At 36.0% G+C, this 24,717-nt stretch overlaps 1 protein-coding gene and 2 pseudogenes across 1 annotated transcript; all 3 read left to right on the top strand.

Moving 5' to 3' along the window:
• The first annotated feature begins 3,765 nt into the window (after positions 1–3,765).
• LOC120182598 lies at positions 3,766–6,595 on the top strand (annotated as a pseudogene).
• Positions 6,596–7,004: 409 nt separating this feature from the next.
• Positions 7,005–9,125, top strand: LOC120182596 (annotated as a pseudogene).
• A 1,361-nt stretch (positions 9,126–10,486) lies between these two features.
• Positions 10,487–18,263, top strand: LOC120182560 (importin-5-like). The gene is made up of 19 exons (XM_039187501.1): positions 10,487–11,769; positions 12,103–12,306; positions 12,800–12,904; positions 12,993–13,058; positions 13,148–13,312; positions 14,234–14,308; positions 14,398–14,552; positions 14,875–15,010; positions 15,101–15,170; positions 15,271–15,398; positions 15,510–15,566; positions 16,507–16,692; positions 16,852–16,944; positions 17,065–17,150; positions 17,232–17,298; positions 17,402–17,468; positions 17,546–17,682; positions 17,993–18,084; positions 18,173–18,263. The coding sequence occupies exons 1-19, from the start codon at positions 10,558–10,560 to the stop codon at positions 18,261–18,263; spliced, it is 3,192 nt and encodes a 1,063-aa protein (XP_039043432.1). The 5' UTR covers positions 10,487–10,557.
• The last annotated feature ends 6,454 nt before the right edge of the window (positions 18,264–24,717 follow it).

Genomic DNA, 24,717 nt, shown 5'->3' with positions numbered 1-24,717 from the left:
TTAATTACAGGAGAGGGTCGGCTTTGCTCACTAGTACGAACACTTCTTTTAATATATATTTAAATAAATTTATAAAATTTTAATAATAAATATACAAAAAGATATCTAGAATATATAATAATTTAAAATTTGTAGGAGAATAATTGCGTTCGGTCGCCCTCCCTCAATTTATTTGTGTTTGTTCATACTGATAGGATAAAACTGCTTAAATAATAATGAAATAGAAAAATGAATGACTCAAATGAGGTGATAAGAAATTTATTTATTCAATTAAGATGTTTGCTACTATACAAATAAAAGACGTGCAAAACACCTAACGTCTTTAGGATGACGTTCAATTAATTGGTAATGATTTTTAGACTGCGCAACTCATCGAACAATATATAACATAAGAAAAATATTGTATCTTCTCCTAAAAATGTTAAGTATTCCTCACGTCTTCTTATTTACATTACATTATTTGAGTCATTCTTTTTTTCCATTATATTATCTAAACAGATTTATTTATTAATCGATAATTTTTTTATATATCCACATCTCAAAGCAATGCGCATCATTTTTTTAGATGAAAGTAGATTTTAAAATTGTAAAGATTAAAATATTATTTTAATTTACAATTCTTATACGTTTTCAAATATTATATTAAAAATTTTTATGTAATGTGTGAGCTGAATGAATGAGACAGATCAGCACTGACGATTATGCTTATTTTTTTCATTTCCATCACTGAACTCGTTGATTGGGTTTAAGAATACGTCACATTTCAATTTTTTTATAATTATTGATATTCGATTTATTAATCTATTAATCATAATTAAATATTATAGATGTACGGGTGATCGTTTTAACCTAATTTATTTCATTCGTAAACATTAATATTCAAATCTTTAACTTTACTTGAAAATATAATATCTCATCATACATTATCAATTTATTGTTGGTACGTCACATTTTTTTAAACTAAGCTTTGGATAAAATTTAAAAATGTCTATTTTATTTAAATATATATATATTTTAAAATATTAAAAGAAAATTTTCTTAAAGGTTAAACTGTTTTCCCCCTACTACTCATATTTAAGCAAAAAAATTTCAACAATTCCTACCTAAAATATTTTATTTTATTTTTAGATTTGGGCTTAAAGAAAAGAAAAGAAAATAATCAAAGACACGATTTCAAGGTATAGCCTCCTCCATTTAAATTGATATAAATTCTATAACATTTTTATATAATTAACAATTTATAATCATTAATTAAATAATTTATAAATATTTAGTATAAAAACGGATTATGTTAACAACTTCAAAAGGTAGAAATTTGTGATAAATTGATTAATGATGATTTTTTTATAAAAAAAGGATAAACTATAAATCACCAACCTATTGCTTATTTTTTTATTTTGATGAATTTTTTTTTATTTTTTATTTTTGTAAAAATGACATTAGTATTATGCTTTTTCTTACTTTGTAATCGATTGTTAAACAATTAACGATAATAATGACTTAAATTTTTTATTTTTTAGTTTGTTCTCTCTCTTCTTATCATTTGTTTGGGTGTTATTTTCAAATAATTTTATTCATATCAATAAGATAATGACAATTAAAAAGTTAGTAACATGTGTCACCATTTTATTCAATTAAAATGAAAATCAAATTTTAGTTTTGGAAAGACAACTAATAAGGAGAAATCAAATATCATAGAAAATAAAAAATAAAAAAAATTAAGTCAACATTGTTATTAATTTTTTAACGGTTAGTGATCAAAATATGAAAAATATAATGTTAGTGATAATTTTATCAAAGAATTATCTCTGTATCCTATTAAACATGTCTCTTATTGACTTTTTAAAAGTTAAACTTTTTAAACTTTGGTTATTATTATTTTAAATATTTTAAACAAATAAATTTTTATATTTTTATTAATAATCAATTTTAAACAATAATGACTCAAAGCTAAAAAATCAAAAAATAATGAATAAAAAACATATTTAATGAGATAGAATGAATATTATTTTTTTGACCAAAATTAGAAAAAAAACAATAAATTAATGACTAATAGTTTAGCAACAAGTAGTCAATTCGCGTGATTGTAAAGAAAAAGGAAAAGACAACACTCTTTTGAGTAAATTTATAAGTGATGTAGCTGAAATGTTTATGAGGGAATTGAAATATGTAAAGGAATTGAAATCTGTCAGGAATTGAAATCTAATTTCATATTCTGTTTGGTTTGTAGACATGTTAGATGAATTTGATTTCAGTAATATAAAATAACAGAATTGTCCTTTTTATTTTTTTGATTTTATTTTAGTTTATTTTACAACTTACATATAATAATATATTATAAAAATTAAAAAAATATTAAATTTCCATTTTATTTATTGATTATTCATTTCAATCAATTATAAAAACTATGCTAATAAATATAATAAGTTAAAATCATCGCAATCAAAAGATGCTAATAAGTTATCAAAAGATAGATTAATATTTCGATACATTTCAATCGAGTATGTTAATTAGTTACCAAAAAATATACCAAAACTATTTTTATTCAATATATGAATTAGAAACCCGACCCGACACTTCACGAAATAATAAAAAATTATTTTTATTCAATAAAAATATTTACTTAATTGAAAAAAATTATATATATAGGGGTATTATTGTAATTATTCATAAATATATAAAGCAAAATTATATATTTTGTTCGGGTTGGGTCCGGTTTTTTTCACCCTAAACCCGACCCGAATATCACACTTAAAAAACCCGACCCGACCCGAATATATGAATTAGAAATCCACACGACCCGACCCGAAATAATAAAAAAATATTTTTATTCAATAAAAACAGTGACTTAATTGAAAAAAATTATATATAGAGAGGTATTATTGTAATTATTCCTAAATATATAAGATAAAATTATATATTTTCGGGTCGGATATTTTCACTCTAAACCCGAACTCGACCCGACCCGAATATCACACTTAAAAAAACTCGATCCGACCAAAATAAAGTTTCACCCGACCCGATCCGAATATATGAATTAGAAACCGACCCAACCCGAAATAATAAAAAAATATTTTTATTCAATATATGAATAAGTTACCAAAAGATTGATGAGAGTAATATGGTCAAATTTCAATTCCCTCTAACAAGGGAATTCAATTCCATCAATTGTTAGATGAAATTCATTTTCTCTCATTTGATGGAAAATTGAAGTGAGATATTCCAATTCCCTTTAAAAATTTGAATCAAATATAAAAAAAATGATGAAATTAAATTCTAATTCACATCAATTCTCATCAATTCCAACGATTCACGTCAACCAACACCACTAAGTTGTTGTCATACATATTTATATATGGCAAAAATTAGAGGTCGAAGTTAGTATCTGTAATTTGATTTTGCACGGAAACTAGCATTTCCTGAGAAGGAAAGAAAAAACCAAGAAAGAGAAGGAGAACTGAAATCAAAATCCAAAAACCAGCTGAGAAAATCATCAGCAATCTTATATTTGTTTGATTGTCATTACTAAGGTAATATTCTCTCTTGGTTTTTGTTTTGATGAAACGAGTCTTAGTGATTTGATATTTTTGGGGTCATCTTTTGATTCTGGGGATATTGCTTTTATTTGATGCTTTTGGTGGATCCAGAATCCATGTTCTTGTTTTTGTTTTGTTTGCTCTATCAATAAATTTGATGTGTTTTTACCATATAAAACGCCTAACTGAGTTGAGTTTTTGTTGCAGTGAAATCAGTGAGTCTTGTTTAATGGGTGTTTCCTTTTCCTTCCCATTTGCCAAATGCAGTGATGTGGAGAACGGCTTAGAATCCATCACCGTGAAGTCCATTAGCTTTGGTGATGATGGAGTTAGAACACCTGTTAGATCCATCAGTTTCAAAGGCTCTGATTCGGAGCCTACGATATTGAAGTCATTAGGTTCCGGGAAGATGATATTGGAGGGGTCTATTAGCTTTAAAGGGAGAGATTTCGAGCGAATTATTTCGTTTAAGTCTCCTTCCTCGGATGAAGCTGTCGATTCGAAGAGCAAAGCAATCGATATTCAATCCCCAAAACCAGATAGTTTAGCAGAGAATCCGAAACCACAGCCGGTATTAGATCCGGATGTACCACAACACGAAGCGGCAATACGATTACAGAAAGTTTACAAGAGCTTTCGAACGAGGAGAAAGCTAGCAGATTGTGCAGTTCTCGTTGAGCAGAGCTGGTGTGTATTGTATTTGAATGTTCTATATTACCTTTCTATTGGTAATTTTGTATTTGTTTTCACGAGGAGAAAGCTAGCAGATTGTGCAGTTCTCGTTGAGCAGAGCTGGTGTGTATTGTATTTGAATGTTCTATATTACCTTTCTATTGGTAATTTTGTATTTGTTTTCCCTAATGCAGTTACTTGTTGTAATGTAGGTAGAAGCTCTTAGATTTTGCTGAACTCAAGAGGAGTTCTATATCGTTCTTTGAATTAGATAAACACGAGACAGCGATTTTGCGTTGGTCGAGAGCAAGAACTAGAGCTGCCAAGGTCGGAAAAGGTTTATCGAAGAATGATAAAGCTCAAAAGCTTGCCTTGCGGCACTGGCTTGAGGCAGTAAGTGGCTTGCAGCAAAAATGAATTTGTTTATGATTGTTCTTCATTATTCATTACTAATTCCGGTTTGTAGTGTTATTCAGATTGATCCGAGACATCGCTATGGACACAATTTAGACTTCTATTATAACCAATGGCGCCATTCTCAGAGTCAAGAACCCTTCTTTTACTGGTAATTTTCTTTAATCGATTGCTTTGGTTCATTAGTAAGACATTTTGATTTCATGAACCTGAAAATGGATATACTTGTTTCTAAAATGCAGGCTGGATATCGGAGAAGGGAAAGAAGTAAATTTAGAGAAGTGTTCTAGATCAAAACTTCAACAACAATGCATCAAATATCTCGGTCCAGTGAGTCTTTATTTCTTTTATACATCAAACTTTATCTCGGTTTAAGTTTGAAATGTTACTGAAACAATGATCCATTGTACAGATGGAAAGGAAGTCCTATGAAGTTATTGTGGTAGATGGAAAATTCATATAAAAGGAAACCGGGAAGGTTCTCCATACTACCAAAGAAAATGGCAATGCTAAGTGGATTTTCGTTCTTAGTACATCGAAGATCCTGTACGTCGGTGTGAAAAAGAAGGGTACATTTCAACATTCTAGCTTCTTGGCTGGAGGTGCCACAGTCACTGCCGGAAGATTAGCTGTTGATAGCGGTGTCCTTAAGGTATAGATATGGATGATATCTTATGTAACTATTTGATACTCTTTTTCTTATATCAGCCTCTTAACTATACTTACTATTGCTCTGTTGAACAGGCAGTTTGGCCTCACAGTGGTCATTATCGTCCTACGCCACAAAATTTTAATGATTTCATTTCTTTTCTAAGGGAGAACAACGTTGATCTTACAGATGTTAAGGTAAATATATATACACACATACATGTTGTACGCTTCAAGTATCATTTTGTTTCTTTTTTCTAATTGAAAAGAATTGCTGACAGTGTTTCTTGTTACGTTCAGATGACTCCAGTGGACGAGGAAGAAACCTTGGTTAGCAAGCAAAGTAGTAACCATCTTAGAAGCAACTCATCCGAAGAGGACTTCGTCTTAGAGGCTGAAGAGATTAATGTCAAAGACTCGATCAAAGAGGTTGGTGATTCAAGGGAACAAGAGACTGGTGCAGCTCTTGAGCACCCTAAGCCAAGAAGACTCCTCAGCCTTCGCAGAAAATTGACAAATCTTGAAATTCTGAAAAGAACGGAATTGTTTGAGATGTCAAAAGGTGACTATACAGTTGTTTTGCCGAGTTGCAGCAATAATCTGATGGATTCTGATCTGGAGGATGGTTATGAGACGGAAGAGGAAGTCACTGCTTCTGAACAAAAGACCGATGAACATCATGTGGATAATAACGAGGTGGAAGACATTCCCGAAGAATCGATTCTTAAAAGGACTAACTCTAAAGAAAGGAATGAACTCATACCAATTAGGGAAGCAGTTGTCATGCAAGTGGACTACAGGAGCAGGGCCCTGGTTCGGTTGCGTGAGGGACTACCCCTCCGAACTCCTATTCCGGGCATTGGAGCAAGTACGCTTGTCCCCAAGCAGTGCTGGCAACCCAAAATTATACTTTTCTCCGAGGCCAGCTAGTAGCCTGAGTCTCAAAGTTCCCACACCAGCAGGTGCCTGAAGAGATGAGAACCCAAAGTTTGCCTGTGCTCAAGAAGGGACATTTGTTACAAAGAAGCATCCATTCCGAAACCAACACTCCCCATTATTAACTGGAGCAGTTGCAGCAAACGGACGATAGCCTAACTCGAGTACTTTCCCTGATTCCCCCATTAATTCGATCGAATCGAGTGTGAATATAAGTAGAAAAGATGATGTAGGAATTCTTTTTTGTCTTTCTTTTCAGTACTAGGTCCTTGTGTGTACACATTTTTTAAATATGTTCATTTTGTAACAAAATATGCATGACAAATTGTAGGAATTCTGGGTTTCATGCCCTTTTAATTACAAGAGGAAAGAAAATCTCCTCTCTTTTTTGGGGCAAAGCAGGTTTATAAATTGTAAGTTTGTATGGATTTTATACACATTGCTTCAGTAATTTGTTAAATTAATATTTTTTTGTTAATCATTGCTTTTCTTATTAAATTAATAAAATACACATGATCTTTTTTGCAATTCTTGCTCAATCGATTTGATCTGATAATTAATTTTACTATTTAAATAATAAAATATAAAAATAATTTTATATTAGTATTTATGCTTTTAAATAAATTTAAATGAAAATTATTTTTATTATTTAATACTCCTAGGAATTTTGCTCATTTAAATTCATTCATGGAATTTTTTTTAAATCCAATGTTTATATATTGATTTATTTTTACTTGGGAAGACCTGTGAGCATGTAAGAGGTCCAAGTGAAAGCGAAAGCGAAGCGTATCATCTTTCACAAAAATCACTTCTGTATTCCCCAATAGGCCATTATACCCAGATCTCCTTTCATTCTCTCCCCTTTGCTGCCATTGTTGTCTTTACTTTCACAGTGGATCTGCTTGCTTTCACTGAAAGCCACACCCCATTAATCATTCATTTGTAAGTATAATCCAAGTCTCTTAGCTTCCCCCCTCCCTTCGTTTCTTGCATTGCCCTTAAAATTTGATTAGTTTTTGGTATTGGGTTTTTAAAAACAAACGAAACCCTTGAAGGAATCGGATTAGTATTTCCATTTTCGTTGGTTTATCTGGAGACCTGATTACTTTCTGGGATTGGGTTTTCGAAGATCTGCGAAAACACATGAAGGAATCCGACTTAAGCACTGAGCCAATCGGACAGAATCTGATAAAACTGATAAGCAATCTTTGTTTCTCAGTTTTTTGTGTTCTTGGTGTTGATATTTACGGTTATTGCCATCACTTACCATCCCCCAGATCCATGGCTGGAATCAGCTCCGGCCTTTACCAAACTCTTCACTCAAACTGAGAATGCCACTTTAAAAAACGATGATTCTATCCTTAAAACCGGCGAGGATTTACCTGTCGTTTCAGCTCCTACAGTGCCCCCTGCTTTGGCAATAAATCCCATCACTGAATCAGTGATCAAGAAGTCCGAAGAGAAAATGTCGAATTTGAGCCTGAAATCGGATTGTGAGGATGTCGGGGCTGTGAATTGTTCGGATCCATGTGTTTTGCTATCGGTTGAGAGATTCAATTTGAAAATTTTCAAGTTTGTTGTGTTTCTGGAGTATCAAACTCCGGTCAGTGGATCGAAACCGGATGAATGTGATGTGGCTTGGAGGTTTAGGAACAAGAAAGAAAAATCGTGGAGAAAATACAGGGATTTTAGAAGGTTCAAGTTTGGGATCGGAGAGAGCTGTACCTATACCGTGGTTCATGCCGGTGGCTGGCATTCGGGGATTAATGCGCGGAGGCCTAGGAACACCCCAATGAGTGGTGGGAATCCGAAACTCACGCCATCTATACGTGATGAAGAGATAAATGATACTATTCCGACGTTGGGTTCGGATATGAACTTTAGAAAAGGGAAGTATTTGTATTATGCACGGGGAGGGGATTACTGCAAGGGAATGAATCATTACTTGTGGACTTTATTGTGTGGTTTAGGGGAGGCTATGTATTTGAATAGGACATTTGTGATGTTGGATTTGAGCATATGCTTATCGGCATCTTATAATCCAAGCAATAAGGACGAGGAGGGAAAAGATTTCCGGTATTATTTTGATTTTGAGCATCTTAAGGTGGTAGCATCCGTCGTTGAGGAGAGTGAGTTCTTGAGAGCTTGGAAGAAATGGAATAGGGGCCATAAAAGAAAAGTACCTGTCAAGAAGGTGACAAGCTATAAAGTCACACCGATGCAACTTAAGGCGAAGAACAAGAGCACAATCATTTGGAGGCAGTTCGATTCACCCGAGCCTGAAAACTATTGGTACAGGGTATGTGAGGGGCAAGCAGCTAAGTACATTCAGAGGCCATTGCATGCTTTATGGAAATCGAAGAGATTGATGAACATAGTGACCGAGATCAGTGAACAAATGGATTGGGATTTCGATGCTGTGCATGTGGTTCGAGGGGAGAAGGCACAAAACAAAGAACTCTGGGCACACTTGGATTCGGGTACATCCCCCGATGCTCTTCTCACGAAGCTTAAAGAAATGGTTCAGCCTTGGACGAACCTTTACATAGCAACGAACGAACCATTCTACAATTACTTCGATAAATTGAGGTCTCAATACAAGGTCCATTTGCTTGATGATTACAAGGAATTATGGAGCAACACGAGTGAGTGGTACAACGGGACAACACAGCTGAATGATGGAAAACCCGTCGAGTTTGATGGATACATGAGAGTCGCTGTCGACACGGAAGTACTTTACCGGGCAAAGACACGAGTAGAAACCTTTTACAACTTAACCAAAGATTGCAAGGATGGGATCAATACATGCTGATCAGGTTGTGAGCTACCCTTATCTGTATTTTCCTTTTGTTATGTCTTCCAATTTTCTTGATTCTGGTACAAAAGATTAATTCAGCCTTCCTGTGTTTCCTTGTCTTTTGTTATTATTACTATACTTGTTTCATTAGGTCTCCTTGATTACTTCAAGCTGCTTGAATGATCAATTCAGATTCATAGGATGTGATACTAAAATTTTTAAGACATTGGGTTGGTTTTTGCTTGATATCCTTTCTATTTATTTGGAAAGAACAACAAAATCTTCCAATTTTTTGCTACTGATTTTAAGTGAATTATTTGATTGAATTGATGTTTTATGTCAATTGATTTAAATATTTTATAATTCTGTTCAATTCGTTTTAATATTGTCATGGTTGTATTTAAAATCGGGTAAACTACATATTTAGTCACCCAACTATCACTTTGATTCCAAAATCGATTTTAAGATTAACGACATACAAAAGATTCTTTTTTATTTATATAAATAAAGTTTATTTTGGATTATTTTATATTTTAATACTTGTAAATTTTGATATTATTAAAGTTTAAGAAAGGACAATTAAAAATAGACACATTAATAATACATTACATGTAATTTCAATGTTACACATTCATATTTGATCTATGCCATTTGGTTATGTTAATATACATGATCAAATATGATTTAGTTAAGATATATTTGGTGAAAGTTATATATATTCTACGTTAACATAATTGATGGACGAGATTGTTCAAATATCATTTTCTTTCACTTTTAAGTTTAGTCGGGTCTTACGTTTCTGTCTATATGTAGAGATTTTTTCGCAGGAATTTATTTGCAGGGATTATTGCCCATTACAGACGCGCATATGATATTAATGATATTAATGACTGCATATGAATAATGTTCAACTATGTATTTATGTATTTATTTATACATTCATTGCATTTTATCTATATTTTTAATTTTCTGACTGCCGGAGGTCTTCCACGAAAGTTACTCTCAACCTGACGTTGGGGGCAGCCTACTATCTTACCTCCCCCTTAGCCAATTACATATGAGAATTGAGTTTTGTTGTTGTTGTAGTCCAAGTAAAAGATTTTTATATCTTACGTACATTACATATATAATAAACAATAATTGTATATTATTTACAACGTTAAGATTCAATATTATTTTATCTATTCATCAAGTTTTTTTTTACAAAATCTATCCATGAATTTAAATACATTTTTCACATTTAATTTATTATTTTTGAGAATGATATTTCAAAAATTAATCAAAAGAAAGAATTAATTTAAGAATATATATTTGTAATTTACCTTTTATGTTGGGTATTTTAATTTTCCCTCCAAAAATGAGAAGAAGAAAAAAGAGGTGGGCACTCACCCTAATCATCATGACACGTAAAATTACAGCTAATCAGCCCTAGTTGTCTCTCTCTCTCTCTTAAAATCCCTCATTTTCACCCTCACAAGAGCGAAATTACATAAACCATATCAAAGGAGGCGACTAGGGAATCAATCCACCATCTCCTCTCCCTCCTCCGCCGCCATGGACCAGCAATCGCAGCTCGCCCTCGTCTTGGGACCCGACCCAGCTCCATTTGAAACCCTAGTCTCCCACTTGATGTCATCCTCGAACCAGCAACGTTCTCACGCCGAGGCATTGTTTAATCTATGCAAGCAATCTGACCCCGACACCCTCTGTCTCCGCCTCGCACATCTCCTCCAAGTATGCAATCAACCCGAGACTCGCACCATGGCCGCTATTCTCCTCCGCAAGTTGTTGACGCGTGACGACTCTTATATCTGGCCTCGCCTCAACATTAGTACTCAGTCCTCGATCAAATCCGTGCTTTTGTCTCAAATCCAAGTGGACAGTGCCAAAAATTTGTCGAAAAAGTTATGCGATACTGTTGCGGAGCTCGCTTCCGGTATTTTGCCCGAGAATGGCTGGCCGGAGCTCTTGCCGTTTATGTTTCAGTGTGTTTCTTCGGATTCCCCTAAATTGCAGGAATCTGCGTTTTTGATATTTGCACAGTTGAGTCAGTATATCGGGGATGTGTTGACTCCTTTTATAAAGGATCTACACGCTGTGTTCTTGAGATGTTTGAGTGAAAGTACTAATCCCGATGTCAAAATTGCTGCTTTGAATGCGGTAATAAACTTTATTCAGTGTTTAGACAGTTCATCTGATCGAGATAGATTTCAAGATTTGTTGCCAGCAATGATGAGAACGTTGACAGAGGCTTTAAATAACGGGAACGAGGCCACTGCACAAGAGGCCCTTGAGTTGTTGATTGAGTTGGCCGGGACTGAGCCACGGTTTCTTAGAAGACAGCTTGTGGACGTGGTGGGATCAATGTTGCAGATAGCAGAGGCTGAATCGCTTGAGGAAGGTACTCGGCATTTGGCGATTGAGTTCGTGGTTACATTAGCAGAATCAAGGGAGCGTGCACCAGGAATGATGAGGAAGTTGCCACAATTTATTAATAGGCTATTTGCAATACTAATGAAAATGCTGTTGGATATCGAGGATGATGCAGCATGGCACACTGCAGAAACCGAGGACGAGGATGCTGGAGAATCAAGCAATTACAGTGTCGGGCAGGAGTGTTTAGATCGATTGGCAATTTCTTTGGGTGGAAACACTATTGTTCCCGTTGCATCAGAGAAGTTGCCGGCTTATTTGGCTGCACCTGAGTGGAAAAAGCACCATGCTGCGTTGATTGCCCTTGCTCAGATTGCCGAAGGCTGTGCTAAGGTATACATAATATTTCAATATGTCTAATGTGTTTTAAGATATGTCTTATGCTGCAATGGTTGTTAGCATGGCCTTGACATTAGTCCCAACCCTATTTACTTGTTCATTTTGGTTCATTGTGTTTTCTGCTCACTAACAATTGGATGGAACTTTGTGTAGTATATGTGGATTCCTATTATCTTTTCCATAGCCTAATGGCATAGCTTTTTCATGGGAATTAGTTTATGTTTGAAAGAAAAAATATGGTATTACAGTACATAGATGCTGCAGTTGAAGTAAAAAGTTAGGAAGATGTTCCTTTTTATAAATTTTCATTTGTTTCTACACTTGCAGGTGATGATTAAAAATTTGGAACAAGTGGTTTCTATGGTCCTGAACTCCTTTCATGATTCTCATCCCCGTGTGAGGTGGGCAGCTATTAATGCAATCGGGCAATTGTCTACCGACCTGGGTCCAGATTTGCAGAACCAATATCACCAAAGAGTATTGCCAGCGCTAGCTGGTGCTATGGATGATTTCCAGAATCCACGAGTACAGGTTAGTCAGAGTTGTATGATTTTGCTTTAATGATTCTAGGTTATGCTTTTGAAAGTTAGTAAAGATTTGTTTCTCACATTTGATTTCATGATTCTTGAAAGATAGAACAGAACTTGAATGTAAGTGTTGCTAGCATCTATACAGATTAGTATCTGAAATGGTGGATGTGTCTGTAAGAGCCTCATAACTGACTGGGAAGGGAAACAATTCATTGGAAAGTCGATTCTACATAGGTGTAATTGCTTGAAATATTTTATGGATAATAGAGAAAAATCATCTTCAAGTCTTCATGTGGATATTGACGTAATGATAGTTCCAGTTTATAGATGGATAAAACTTTCCTACAACAAGGAATTGAACTGAACTAAACTAGCTTATGCTCTAGTATTCTTGTTATAATGTCAGTTTTCTCTTTTTTTTCTTCTTTTACTTCAACATTTATTGTTTAATATGGTTAACAGTTTGTTTTGTTCTGTAATTTGTGTCTAAACAGGCCCATGCTGCTTCAGCTGTACTCAACTTCAGTGAGAACTGCACTCCGGAAATTTTAACACCATACTTGGATGGAATAGTTAGTAAATTGCTTGTACTTTTACAGGTATGAGAAAGAAGTTAAAATGCTAAGGCATCAATTTACTTTGTTTTAAGGAGATTATTGTTGTCTAAATTTGAAATATATCATGCAGAATGGGAAACAAATGGTGCAAGAAGGTGCCCTGACTGCTTTGGCATCAGTGGCTGACTCATCTCAGGTATAATTTTACCCAAAATAAAGCTAGACGCAGCATTAATTTGTATCTCTTATATGGATGACTCAGTTCAATAATATTGGGGGTTGCAGGAGCAATTCCAAAAATATTATGATGCAGTTATGCCTTACCTGAAAGCTATCTTGGTGAATGCAACTGATAAATCTAATCGTATGCTACGTGCCAAATCCATGGAGTGTATTAGTCTCGTTGGCATGGCTGTTGGAAAAGAGAAGTTCAGAGATGATGCTAAGCAGGTGGGTTTTGCGTGTAGAAACACCTTTTTCTGTTTCAAGTTGATTACTTTTACCCTTATAGTTTATTTATTTTTATCTCAAAAAGTCATGGATTGATGGTACAACTTTGAGCTATTTGAGTTCAGTGATATCATTTGACATTTGTTATGAACTGCAAGTTTGCAATGGTGTAGTTTGAAGCATGTATGCACCTTCCCTTCTCTAGACTTAGAAAAGAGTAGGCATTTCTTGATCCTTGAAAATGATTGTGGTGGGTTAGATATCAATTTGAAGGAGGGTCCCATCAGGTTGATCTATTATTGACTTTTTCTCTTGATTATATCAAACTTGAACTCAGTAACAACCTAAGAAATTCGATTGCTTGCAGTCATGCGCATTCCTGATATATTTGTTGCGGAGCCAAACCAGTTTTTTAATTTTATAATTGCCTGCCCCTGTCCAAGAATTCTGACTACAGCACCTGGTTGTGGATCTCCATTAATGTCCACAATTTTTCATCAGTTCTTGGTTTTGTTCCCCTTTTCTTTTGAATTTCCTGTTGATAAAGAGCCCTAAGTCAAGTCTCTCTTTATACTTGCCAAAAATAAAGTCTCTCTTTATTAAATGACTATGAGTACTTTATTTCCATTTTGTCTTTAATGTTAATATGTGATCTTTACCTGAAAAAGCTTAATGCATAATTGTTGTTGTACACTTCTGTATTTTTGGTATCAACCACACTTTTTTGCTTATGAGCAGACCTGTGCCTTATGTAACTTGTTTCATGTACTTTTGTTTTTGTTTTTCTCATTGTTCTTTGCTTTATTTTCATTACATAGTTACAGTTATATTGAACTCCAACTGTTGAATATCTTGTATGTTCTTCCATCAGTAATAGAAGTACTTTTTATCTTACTGTTTTTTTCCTTCTCTTCTTACAAGGTCATGGAAGTGCTTTTGTCATTGCAAGGATCCCAAATGGAAACCGATGATCCAACAACAAGTTACATGCTGCAAGTATGTCCATAGCACCAAAATACATAAAAATATCGTATCTTTTGCATGTTTGGTCATCCTTGCTTATGATGATATTGTCCATGTGACAGGCATGGGCTAGACTCTGCAAGTGTTTGGGACAGGACTTCCTCCCTTACATGAGTGTTGTCATGCCTCCCCTTCTTCAGTCGGCTAAACTTAAGCCAGATGTAACTATTACGTCTGCAGATTCAGATAATGACATTGAGGACTCTGATGATGAAAGGTTATACTTTGTTACTTCTTTAGCTAATATATTGTGTTAATAAGTAACATAAGCCTTGATTCATGCATTTATATTTTGTATACCCTCCTCAGTCATTTGTATAGATTTGGAAAAGTCGACTGCCTCTCTTTTCTTCTCTCTGTTATGCAGAAACAGTGAAACTCACACATGCACACAAGTTAGCATGTGCACACACAATACTAGCCGCACTGAGTCTTGGCCTTGGCTGTGTTTGTGTATGGTTTATGGTTGGCCTGTTACTGTGGCATGTTGTTTGCACTGTTATTTGATATTGTAGTAAGATTATATTGGTGTTGTACAGTATGGAAACCATTACACTTGGGGACAAAAGAATTGGGATCAAGACTAGTGTTCTAGAGGAAAAGGCTACAGCATGTAACATGCTATGTTGCTATGCTGATGAGTTGAAGGAAGGATTTTTTCCATGGATTGATCAGGTTTGTTTCAATTCATTATACTGGTATCAGGTTATTTTCTTGACTTTCTAGCAATATTAATACTAAAAAAAAGTTGAACATATTATGCAGGTTGCTCCAACTCTAGTTCCTCTTCTTAAATTTTACTTCCACGAGGAAGTTAGAAAAGCTGCTGTTTCAGGTATAAGTATACACTTCTCTTTCTGGTTTGAATCATTCTTTGTCAAGGTAAGGCTTATGTTAGTTCTATTGTTGCCCTTTTTTTTCAAATTTATTTCTAGCCATGCCGGAGTTACTGCGTTCAGCAAAATTAGCTGTGGAGAAGGGAATGGCTCAAGGGCGTAATGAGACCTATGTAAAGCAATTGTCTGACTACATCGTTCCGGCTTTGGTGGAGGCATTACATAAGGTTATTGTTGTTTTAGCTTTAATATTTTTCTTTTATTGAAGCTCTAATTGCTTCGTCGATGTGTTGCTTGTTTTACATGAAGTCCTTAAGTTGTCATATTCTTTCTTGCAGGAACCTGATACAGAAATTTGTGCAAGCATGTTGGATGCGTTGAATGAATGCATACAGGTTTGTTCTATTAAGAAATGAACTTAACTATACAGTGTCTTTTCTGTTTGTTGCCATCTGTTTGAAATTATACTGCTTCGGTAGTTAGTTAACGTTATGGGGCAACAGATAATTAGAAGTGAAATTATATTTAAATAAATGAAAAATAGAAACTACTTGAACTTAATATGGTATTTCAATAGCGGCTATAACTTGAACTAGTTCCTAAACTGAAGCTTTCATTTTTTTTTATAGAAATGTAAGTAGGCCTCATTAAAAACCCCCTTCATAACCTCCATGTTACAGTAGTAACATGAAGGACATTGGAAGGAGGAAAAGAGTGCCTCTGAATTTTATTAACAGAACAATAATACAAAGCCTGATCCTAACAACCTTCTCTTACAGCATAAGACTGAAAACAAAACACCCTGCCCTAATACAAACAACTCACAACAACACAACAACCCAGACACACAACCTATTAATCAACCTATTCCATCTTTAGCTAACATATCAGCTTCCCAATTGGCAGCTCTCAGAATATGCCTAATTATAATATCTTGACCTTCCACAATAGAAGCAATATCTTTCACCAAAGACTCAAACATTGGAGTACATTGACCCGGGCTTTTGATCCACTTCAAAGTATTAAGAGAATCCGATTCAAGAATAATCCTTCGAAATGGAACAGATCCTATTTCCTCAATAAGTAGCAATCCTCATTTGATAGCCAATATCTTTAGGTGTTTTTTAATCTCTTTTTTAGTTGACATGAATATTTAAGCTATCCAGAGAGTATTATTTCAGAGTTCCATTCATGACCTTTATGCTCCATTTATTTTAATTGACATGTATAATACCTTTGACCAGGGTTGTTCTTTAGTCTAATCAGCCTATGTCTCTTTGTTATTGTATATTATATAAAGTGCGTAACTCATAAAAATTCTGTGCATTTTTTCAGATCTCTGGTACACTTCTGGATGAAAGTCAGGTTAGATCTATTGTGGACGAGATAAAACAAGTGATCACAGCTAGTGCAAGCAGGAAAAGGGAGAGAGCTGAAAGAGCCAAAGCTGAAGACTTTGATGCTGAGGAAGGAGAGCTGATAAAAGAGGAAAATGAGCAAGAGGAAGAAATTTTTGATCAAGTAAGTCTTCATATAAAATCTACGGTGTAGTGTGCATACATTTTCTTTTTCTGTAACCATAATGCTTCCTCCTTTTTGTCTTATTAAGTGCATAAGGTTTTTTTTTTGGGAACAATTTTGCTTCATTCTTTCTTTACTTCATGAACACACTGCTTCCAGGTAGGTGAGATCTTGGGATCTTTGGTCAAAACGTTTAAAGCCTCTTTCTTGCCTTTCTTTGATGAGCTATCTTCTTATCTTACACCTATGTGGGTAAGTTCTCAGAACATTCTCTGTTTCAAATATCAGATTACAGTTCTCGAGGAACAGCCAAAAGAATTTTTTCTGTGCTAATTTGTTCTCATCTCTCTCATGTATGTGTCTTAAATACAGGGTAGGGATAAGACAGCTGAAGAAAGAAGAATTGCAATTTGTATTTTTGATGATGTTGCAGAGCAGTGTCGTGAGGCAGCTATAAAGTACGCTGCATGAATTTATATACTAATTATCACCATAGAGAATTGTCAATTGATGCAATTGCTGTAACGTTGTTGAAACAGGTATTATGACACATATCTTCCTTTCATATTGGAGGCTTGCAATGATGAGAGCCCAGATGTGCGACAGGTATATACGTTCTTCTGAATATCTAATACACCTTTTTTTTTTATAGTATCTAATACACCTTTTATTGTTGAGTTTGTAATTCAATTACATGATTAATGTTCAGGCAGCAGTGTATGGACTTGGCATTTGTACGGAGTTTGGTGGACCTGTATTTAAGCCACTTGCTGGAGGTAAGTTTTGCATAATTGTTAATAAGGTGTTTTATTTTATTTTTCAGAATTAACATATGTTTTTTTACATTTTCCAGAGGCTCTATCAAGGTTAAATGCTGTAATACGGCATCCCAATGCTTTGCAATCTGAAAACGTGATGGCATACGATAATGCCGTTTCTGCTTTGGGAAAAATATGGCTGTTCCATCGGGACAGTATTGATGCAACTCAGGTATGGCAGATAATAAAATTGTTTTCCATGTTGATGAGTTGTCTTGATATGAACGGCGATGGTTTGTCCTTTGGGCTAAACATATGCTTTCCCTAAGCTATTGTTCAAGACTGAATACCTTTTCTGGCTAAATCCATTCTACAATTTCAGATAGATTGCAGTTATTCTGCGATCATAATTTTTTGAATAAAATTTGCAAGCTTTTTTGAACGAAGTAGTGCTCTGGTTTTGTATGTCATTATACTTATTTTGCTGCTTCAATTGTGCTCTATCTTGGCTTGCTTTGAGCCCTCCCATTTGTGTTTGGTAGGTTGTTCCTGCATGGTTAAACTGCTTGCCTATAAAAGGTGATCTGATAGAAGCCAAAGTTGTTCACGAACAGCTTTGTTCAATGGTAGAGAGGTAATTCAGCTTTCTGATCTGATTTCCACAATTTCTTCGTCTAAATGTGCTGTTACTTCTCATTACAAACAATGTAATGTGTTTTCAGGTCGGACAACGATGTATTGGGTCCCAACCATCAGTATCTTCCTAAGATAGTTGCAATATTTGCTGAGGTAAATTTCAAGTTACCGCATTAAACTCTTCTTGAAACACATGCTAATTTTTTTTTTTGATTGGAATGATAGGCCTTGTTAAAAACCCCCTTCATGATTAAAGGATCACAAGGTGCTCCTTAATCAGCGGAAGGGGGAAAAGAGTGCCTAAATAATTCATTTATAACCACAAATTACAAAAACTTAAAAACAACCATACAGTCTCTCTTGCCGATAACCAACCCAAACCCTAACAGATAACCCAATCAACCAAACGAAAACATCGTGTCTATCCAATCCCAGCCTTAGCTAAACTATCAGCCTCAACATTGGCTGACCTAGCAACCCATCTAATACTACCATTCAAACCTCTAATCTTATCGACAATAGCTGTCACAATGTCTAAGTACACATAGGGACAACGGTCGATATTCTTGACCCATTCCACTGCTAATTTACTGTTTGATTCAACAATTAACATGTTCTTAAAACTCTGCTGAATCGAAGCAAAGAAGGATAACCCTTTCTTAATAGCCTTAAGTTCTATCAAAATAGGAGGACCTGGACCAACAGTCTCTTGAAAGGAACCCAACACCGAACCATCGTGAACTCTTAGGATGCCCCCAACACCACTGTTCCTCCAGTCTGCAGTCACTGCCGCATCAACATTCAACTTAATGAAGCCCTTTGGAGGGTGAGACCAAGACACAATTTTGATAATAGGAGAGCTTGAGAAAGAGCAACAATCCCCAAGTGAAGGGTCACAGATTAGAGAGTCCTTAGGAATAGATACAACCTTGTAGTAAGCTAAGAATCAAGCAGCAAACCTACATCTTGCCATAAAGAATAGATCAATCTGATCTACCCTCCCCCCCTCGAACACAACAACATTCCTACATTTCCAAATTGTCTATAGAACCACCCCCGGAATGAAGGACCAAATTTTAGAGTTAGGAACCAATTCATTCCAAGCAACCATAAAACTTTGAGCATTGACTTGAAAAACTGAAGAAACTCCCCAAAAACTCATAAATTTGTTCCATAAGGACCACGCCACCAAGCAAGAAAAGAATAAGTGTGATGAGGTTTCATCCGCCTTTTCACACAAAGGGCAAGCAACATCAACAATAGTTGCGACTCCTCTCCTCTGTAACTCAAGTTTTACTGGTAGTCTCTGCAACACCACTTGCCACAAAAAGACCTCCACTCTAGGAGGCACTAAACCCCTCCAAACGTATTTCTTCCAAAAAGGATCTGCTGTACTAGCAGGACAACAAGACTTAACACACGAATTGACAGTATAGACTCCTTCCCCATTCCCACACCAAACCAACCCATCTGATAACTCCTGAGAAAGAGTGATATTATGGATCAAAGCCATTAAATCAGCATACTGATACAATTTCCAATCACTCAAATTCCTTCTCATATGAATATGCCAAGACCACACTGTTGACCGAAACTCCCCAAACTCAATAAGCTTCCCATTCTTGTTTATAGACAACGCAAACATTCTGGGAAAGACCACTTTAAGAGGGGAATCATGTGCCCAACTATCAAGCCAAAATCTGATGCTCCCTCCGTCCCCTACGCAGACTTTAAACTTACTTCGAAACTTAGCTCCAAACTGATCTTGCTTGAAATGGTTATGGACCATCGATTTCCAAATCCAAGAAGCATGTGAAGGAAGTTTCTCGTTAAACGTCAGAAAACTGGGATCCAGATTATATTTACACCAGATAACCTTCTTCCACACTGACTCTTTATCATTAGCAAACCTCCAAGACCATCTCCCTAATAGAGCTCTATTCATATAACTAATGTCCAAAGCACCAAGACCACCAACACTTTTTCCAGAACACACTTTTGTCCAATTAACCCGATGGATTTTTTTGGCCTCAACTCCTCCTCCCCACAAAAATCTGGCCATGATGGAATTTAGCTTGACAATCACCGATGAAGGAATCTTGAACATGGACATGAAATAAATAGGAAGGGAACCCAAAACTGCCTTCAGTAAAACCAGCCTCCCTGCCATTGATAAAGTCTTCGCCTTCCATCTGGCTAGCTTCAAATGAAACTTTTGAACTACCGGATTGCACAACAACATAGAATTTCTCTTAGCACCAAGAGGCAACCCCAAGTACTCCGCAGGAAAATGTCCTACCAAAGTTGGAAAGGAAAGGGGATAGGGAACAGCCCTGTCTGAGGCCTCTAGCCATAGGAAATTCAGCAGTTGGAACCCCATTTACCAAAACTGATACCGAAGCAGTGGAAACACACATTCGAATCCAGCTACACCATTTTGAACCGAACCCCATCTTAGCTATAACTTTGAATAGAATATCCCAATCTACCGAGTCATAAGCCTTCTTGAAGTCTACTTTAAATACATAACCCTTCAACCCTTTCTTCCTTCATAAATCAATTCCTTCATTAGCAATAAAAGAACAATCCAAAATTTGTCTCCCAGGAATAAAAGCAAATTGAGTCTCACTGATAATATCATTGACGCAACATCTCATCCTTCTCGAAAGACACTTAGAAAGGATCTTATACATCCCACCTACAAGGGAAATAGGTCTGAAATTATCTAAGCTACCAACATTAGAGCCTTTCGGGATGAGAGTTAAGAAAGAATGGTTAATGCCATGCTCCCACTCCTTTCCTAAATAAAAATTGTGGAAAAACTTCAATATATCACCTTTTAAAATAGACCAGAACTTCTTAAAAAATCCCATATTCAACCCATCTGGCCTAGGGGCTTTATCACTGTCGCAAGAATTAATAGTCTCCCAAATCTCATCTTCTGTAAACTCCTCTAACAAAAGATTCTGCTGCATAGAAATTCTCGAAAAGTCCAACTTAATATCCTCCACTTCCAATGTTGAACAACAATTAAAAGCTTTAAAGAAATGTTCCCTGACACTGGACTTGATAGTACCTGGATCCTTGGTATGACACCATCAACATTGAGAGCAAGCAGAGAATTCTGCCTTCTCCTAATGGATGCGCAAGTGTGAAAGTACTTAGAATTACGTTCTCCACCATTAACCCACTTCTCTCGAATTTTGAACCCAAATTTGCTCCTCGATTCTGAGAAGTCTCCAAAGTTCATTTCTCAAGAGCCTCAACTCTGTCGAATTGACAACAACATTGGGAGACAGATTTTGTTGCATCCTCATTTCAATCTGATGAATTTTGTCTTGTAGCACAGAAATATCCACTCGAGGAAATTGTTTTCTATCCCCATACCAGCTCTTAATAGCAGTCTTTGTATTCCTGAGAATGTTAAAAATTCCAGCATTTGACTTCTCTTCCTTGAACGCCTTAATAGACTCAACAACATCTTCTTAAAACCATCTTCTCAAAACCATCCTCATTCATTAAATAGCTAAACAGCCTAAAGGGTCTCTTACCCCAATTTTCTTCCCCAATCTCCAAAATAATTGCATTATGATCGGAGATAGATTTAGGCAATAGAAACTGGTTGATACCGGAGAATTCTGCTAAGAAATTAGAATTCACCAGAAACCTGTCTAATTTTACAAAAGTCGGCAACTCCCGATTACTGCTCTTGGTAAAATTCCCCCCAACAAGTGGCAAATCAATAAGCCCCGATTGCTGAACAAAGTGATTGAAAATCTGCAATGAATTCCTGTTCTGAGCTCTACCTAACTTCTCCTCTTCATTTAAGTAGGCATTGAAATCCCCACCCACACACAAAGGGATACTGAACCCGCTTAAAAACATTTCCAGTTCATCGAAAAAACCAGCCTTCTCTTCCTCCACAGACAGACCATACACGTTTATGAAACCACATCTAAGATTGTTGGACTTGAACTTTCCAAAGACAACAATAAACCTCCTATGAATATGCTGATCTTCTACCTCAAAAGTACTATCATCCCAACAACTTAAGATACCACCAGATGAGCCTATAGCTGGTGACTCAACGAACCCTTGCAGCCTATTCAAACCACTTCTCCTTAAAAAAGATCTTGGTAGCTTTTCAAGTTTTGTTTCTTGAAGTAAAAGAACCAATGGTTTTTTCTCATAAACAAGTTTTTGCACAGCCCTATGTTTCTCTTTTTTACCCAACCGCCTAACGTTCCAAGACAAGATACTTAGCTTAGTCATGATACTCAAAATAAATATAACCCAAAATAGCCCAAGGACATAGCTCGAGGTCAAGTAGCCCCACTCAACCCTTTCTCCAATTCAACAATCTTATGTAGAAAAGCTTCCTTCCCCTCTTTGAAAGGTATTCCCAATATCTTACTAATTTCTCATGTAGCAATTGCTTCCTCCAACAGCAAAGGAAAAGCTGAAGAGGATACTGTATCAACACTAGCATGATCTACTGCTTCCCTAATGAGAGACCTTTTAAGTCTCCTGAAAGGTCTGTTCGCCCTAGACCTGTACATATCCTTAACCGAACAACCAACAACCTCTGAAATTTCAGAAAGACAACCTCTAGAAATTAAAGCTCTACCCAAATCACCCTTGAATGCCCCTCGTGGATTCTCCTTCCAATCCTGCACAACCTGATTCCAGATCTTTCTATCCTTCGACCTACAATAAATTTTCTTGTGACTTTTGATGAATTTCCTTCCAACCGGAGCAATCTTCATGGATAAAGAACTTGCAGAACATGTTTGTGAACCAGCTCTTGAACTTATCAACTTAAAACCAACCGCAGACCACCCTCCATCTTCATTCCTTACTAAATCCTTAACTGTAACTGGTGAAAAAGAAAGTCGGCCCATAGTTAATTGGCAATTTTCTTGATCCAGGCCACTCAACCGATGTTCTCCAAGCCCTATATGAAGCCCAATCTCCTGGTCAACTTTGTCCTGCTTATAGAGATCCCACCGTACTTTTCCCGCTTCTCTCACTTTCAAAAAGGCCTTTTGACTTTTCATGCTGAGAGGAGACAACTTTCTCGGATTCTGTGATATTACCAAGTTGTGAACCTAGGACCCATTCCTGCACCCTATTATGGGTTTCTGACATTTCCTGACAACCCACTGACATCCATGCTGCGCCTGAACATCCTCTGGACTCCAAACGGAGGATCTCTCCACCCAAGGATCTTCTGGAACATCCTCTTCAGCCATTTCTGAAAATTCAGGAAAGAAATCATCCCCACCATCAACCTTAATTTTTATCAAAAATTTCCTTCTATTCGTAGTAATGGTAGTATGATCAGGGATGTCAAAAGGACTAACAACCCTGAGAAGCATCTGCGCAACTCTACAATCAACTCTCTGAGCAGTTTCATCTTGATTTTCAATAATTTACCCCACCTGGATACCACCCTAGTGGAGAACGGAACGAATCAGCAATTTAAAGGAACTCCTATCATGGAGATCGTGCAAAAAGCTCTGGGTATGCTTTCCACATCCAAAACAGGCTCCAACCTTTCAAACCAAAAAGACAAAGCTTCCCATTTTCCTTCAATCGCTAAATTCTTCTCCTCCACCGATTGGAACACAACCAGACACGCATTCTTAGCAAAGCCTCACCTCACAACCTTTACGTTGATGCCGTCATTCCTTAATGCTTTCTGCACAACATGAAATTCAAAAATATCTTTGCAAATACCAATAAGTGATGATCTCAGCCAGACCCTATCCTCCACCGGGATAAAAACATCCTTAGTGTTTTTCGACTCCTACGAATTAAAATGACTTCCTTCTTGCACATCCTCTGACTCTTTAAGCATCCCAACAACTGCATCCTTATATGACCTACCATCATGAAACTTATCCAGCATCTCCATCTTCCTCATCCTTCCATCTGGAGAAGGCAATCTTCCAACCTTTTCCCCATTGATACCACCACTACTTACCCCATCAACCCTCCCATCTATCTACCTCTTTGACCCAGATAGTTTCTGATATTTGGCTACAGCCACTGAAATCCTCCTCCCATCAATCAAGACGTTGTTCATCTTTTCCACTGCATTACTCAGATCCTCCTTGCTTGCGAAATGGACGAACGCAAACGTATTGACCTTATACTTCGGTCTGTTATTGATGAACGGAATGAACACCTTAATAACTTTACCAAAATGACTAAAACGAGCCCATAAATCACCACGATGCACACTCCTGCTAAGATTATCAATGAAAGCTGACCAAGTAATTCCTCCATGAACCTCTCTAAAATTAGCGAAAGAAAACTTGCTTTTGAAAGACTCTCTCTCTCTCTCTCTAACTCTCTCCATAAATTTTTCTGGCTTCATCTTTTTTTTTGGATAATCAAAATGTTCATTTCATCCAAAAAACAAAACAGTGCTCCAAAAGACAAACCAACTCTAAACAGATGCTAATTTTGGAATCCAATGAATATGATTGTGAAAAATAATTAAAAGTTAGTAATCCTTACAATTATTTAGTATCATGGATCATTTCTTTAGGCACTTAGGACTTAATAATTCGATAGGTTATAGTACTGTGAATGAAATACTAATTAAATAGAAAAAGAGTGAACG

The sequence above is a fragment of the Hibiscus syriacus genome, unplaced genomic scaffold, assembly GCF_006381635.1.
Source record: "Hibiscus syriacus cultivar Baekdansim isolate YM2019G1 unplaced genomic scaffold, ASM638163v2 tig00112688_pilon, whole genome shotgun sequence".
In the NCBI taxonomy this organism is placed as follows: domain Eukaryota; kingdom Viridiplantae; phylum Streptophyta; class Magnoliopsida; order Malvales; family Malvaceae; genus Hibiscus; species Hibiscus syriacus.
This window is presented reverse-complemented; position numbering and strand designations above follow the sequence as displayed.

What these genes read in the sequence shown, in the direction of transcription:
- LOC120182560 (XM_039187501.1), top strand. Translation starts at nt 10,558, where the DNA reads ATGGACCAGCAATCGCAGCTCGCCCTCGTCTTGGGACCCGACCCAGCT. An exon ending in CTTATCTTACACCTATGTGG is followed by an intron (nt 16,945 to 17,064) that starts GTAAGTTCTCAG and finishes TCTTAAATACAG; the next exon opens with GGTAGGGATAAGACAGCTGA. An exon ending in TGTCGTGAGGCAGCTATAAA is followed by an intron (nt 17,151 to 17,231) that starts GTACGCTGCATG and finishes TTGTTGAAACAG; the next exon opens with GTATTATGACACATATCTTC.